The 1,616-nt window shown below is 58.2% G+C and overlaps 2 protein-coding genes across 2 annotated transcripts; both read right to left on the bottom strand.

Moving 5' to 3' along the window:
* Window positions 1-13: 13 nt before the first annotated feature.
* On the bottom strand, window positions 14-801 carry EMIHUDRAFT_256490 (hypothetical protein; the record flags this gene model as incomplete). The annotated part of the gene is made up of 3 exons (XM_005767518.1): window positions 14-295; window positions 604-665; window positions 762-801. Coding segments are annotated over 3 exons (384 nt in total), but the record flags the coding sequence as incomplete, so codon positions are not given.
* A 101-nt stretch (window positions 802-902) lies between these two features.
* On the bottom strand, window positions 903-1,256 carry EMIHUDRAFT_256489 (hypothetical protein; the record flags this gene model as incomplete). The annotated part of the gene is made up of 1 exon (XM_005767517.1): window positions 903-1,256. The coding sequence occupies one exon, from the start codon at window positions 1,254-1,256 to the stop codon at window positions 903-905; it is 354 nt and encodes a 117-aa protein (XP_005767574.1).
* Window positions 1,257-1,616: the final 360 nt, after the last annotated feature.

The following is a 1,616-nucleotide window of genomic DNA, read 5'->3' as shown; positions in this document are numbered from 1 at the left end:
CTCCGTTAAGAACGGCAATGCACTCCGCACCATGCACAATGCCGCTCTCCCCGCACGCTAGCTCGTTCACCGTCTGCCACGCCACGGCGGTGTGGAGGACGACAGACAAGCGCTGCATCTGCAGCCCGTGCCAGTTCTTGGTGGTCCATGTGACCTCGTCCAGGTGCTGAGCGTGCGAAAGTTTGTTGCTCAGCTGGTTCGCCGCCTCCCTCAGGGACAGGGTGCTGCGAACCTCCTTTCCAAAGCCTCCGAAAGCCTCAAAATCAAAGCGGGTCGAGCGCTCCCGCAAGCCGGCCTACGCGCGCTTCCCCCGCCTGCTTTCCTGTTTTGTGGCTGCGCTTCCTCGCACACTGGCGAGGCTGCGCGGGCCGGCGGGTGGTCGGTGGTTTTTAGGGAGCCGGGCATCTCTCGCGAGTGGCTTGTGCGAGTCTTGATTATGTCTTGTGGCATTGGCTACCGTAGTTCCATTTGATTGTAAATAAATTGTAGGGGGGATATGGCCACTTAATTGTTTAGCGGAAAGTGGAGGAACCTCTTCCGGGTGAGGGGTGTCTTCTCCCAAAGTCCAAAGAGCACCACTCTTCGCGGGAGCGCCGCCAGTACCTCTACCACCCAGAGCGCTGCAAGCGACGCAAGCGCAGCGGGCCACACCCCGCCGCTCGCGGCTTGGGGCGGACGGCGCGGGGTGCGTGATCTGACATCGGCGTAAAATTCCTCGAAACGGGTCCGGACACATCTGTCATCTCGGGAGATACGGGCACATCCAGCCGCGCAGCCGTGACCGAGCGCCACGTGCCCCATTTGCACCCCATTTCCACCCCGCCTGAGTAGATCAGTCTGCGTAGTGTCCTCCCTTCCCCCAACGCCCCCACGCGCCTCTGGGCCAGCGGCGGAATGTCCTTCTATTCCCACTTGGACGGATCGAAGGCCCACCCTTCGTCAAGCTTTTTCTGGATTTTGTTGCGAAGCGTGACTGGCATGCCACTTGCAAGCTCCTTCACGCTGAGCCTGCCATTACCATCTGCATCGCAATCTGCGAATGTCCTCTCGCGGATTGCTCTACACTTTTGGGAAGACATCGAGAATCTGAATGCGCGCAATGCTTGCTTGAACTCCTCCTTGGTCAGCCCGTCGCCGTTCACGTCAAACTTCATCAATGCTGCCAACACGGGATCTTCCACCTCCAAGCTTCCTTTCGGTCTCTGCGTTTCTTCAGAGTGGCCGCTGCCGTTGCACGAGGAACCGCACGCGCCCATTTGTGCGCCGTCGAGGGACGGCCGCACGGCAGCTACAAAGCCAGTTTGGAACTCGTACGTCCTACAACTCGAATGACTTCGTGGCGCAACGGCAGCGCGTTCGACTTCTGATCGAAAGGTTAGGGGTTCGAATCCCTTCGAGGTTATTTTTTCTCCTTTTCTCTCCCTCTCTCCTTTCCTCTCTCCTTTCCTCTCTCCTTTCCTCTCTCCTTTCCTCTCTCCTTTAACCTGCTGTTCGCGGTCTGTCACACTCCTGCATCCGGCAGTAACGGACTCCCATCCCATAAGAACCGCATCTGTTGAAGTATCCACTTTTTCAGGCGCTGTCCCAGGCAAAATGTATCCCGAAGTCCTGTATCT

This window comes from Emiliania huxleyi (genome assembly GCF_000372725.1).
Source record: "Emiliania huxleyi CCMP1516 unplaced genomic scaffold EMIHUscaffold_4870, whole genome shotgun sequence".
NCBI classification, from domain to species: domain Eukaryota; phylum Haptophyta; order Isochrysidales; family Noelaerhabdaceae; genus Emiliania; species Emiliania huxleyi.
Note: the sequence above shows the minus strand (reverse complement) of the source record. Positions and strands in the feature narration are given on the sequence as shown.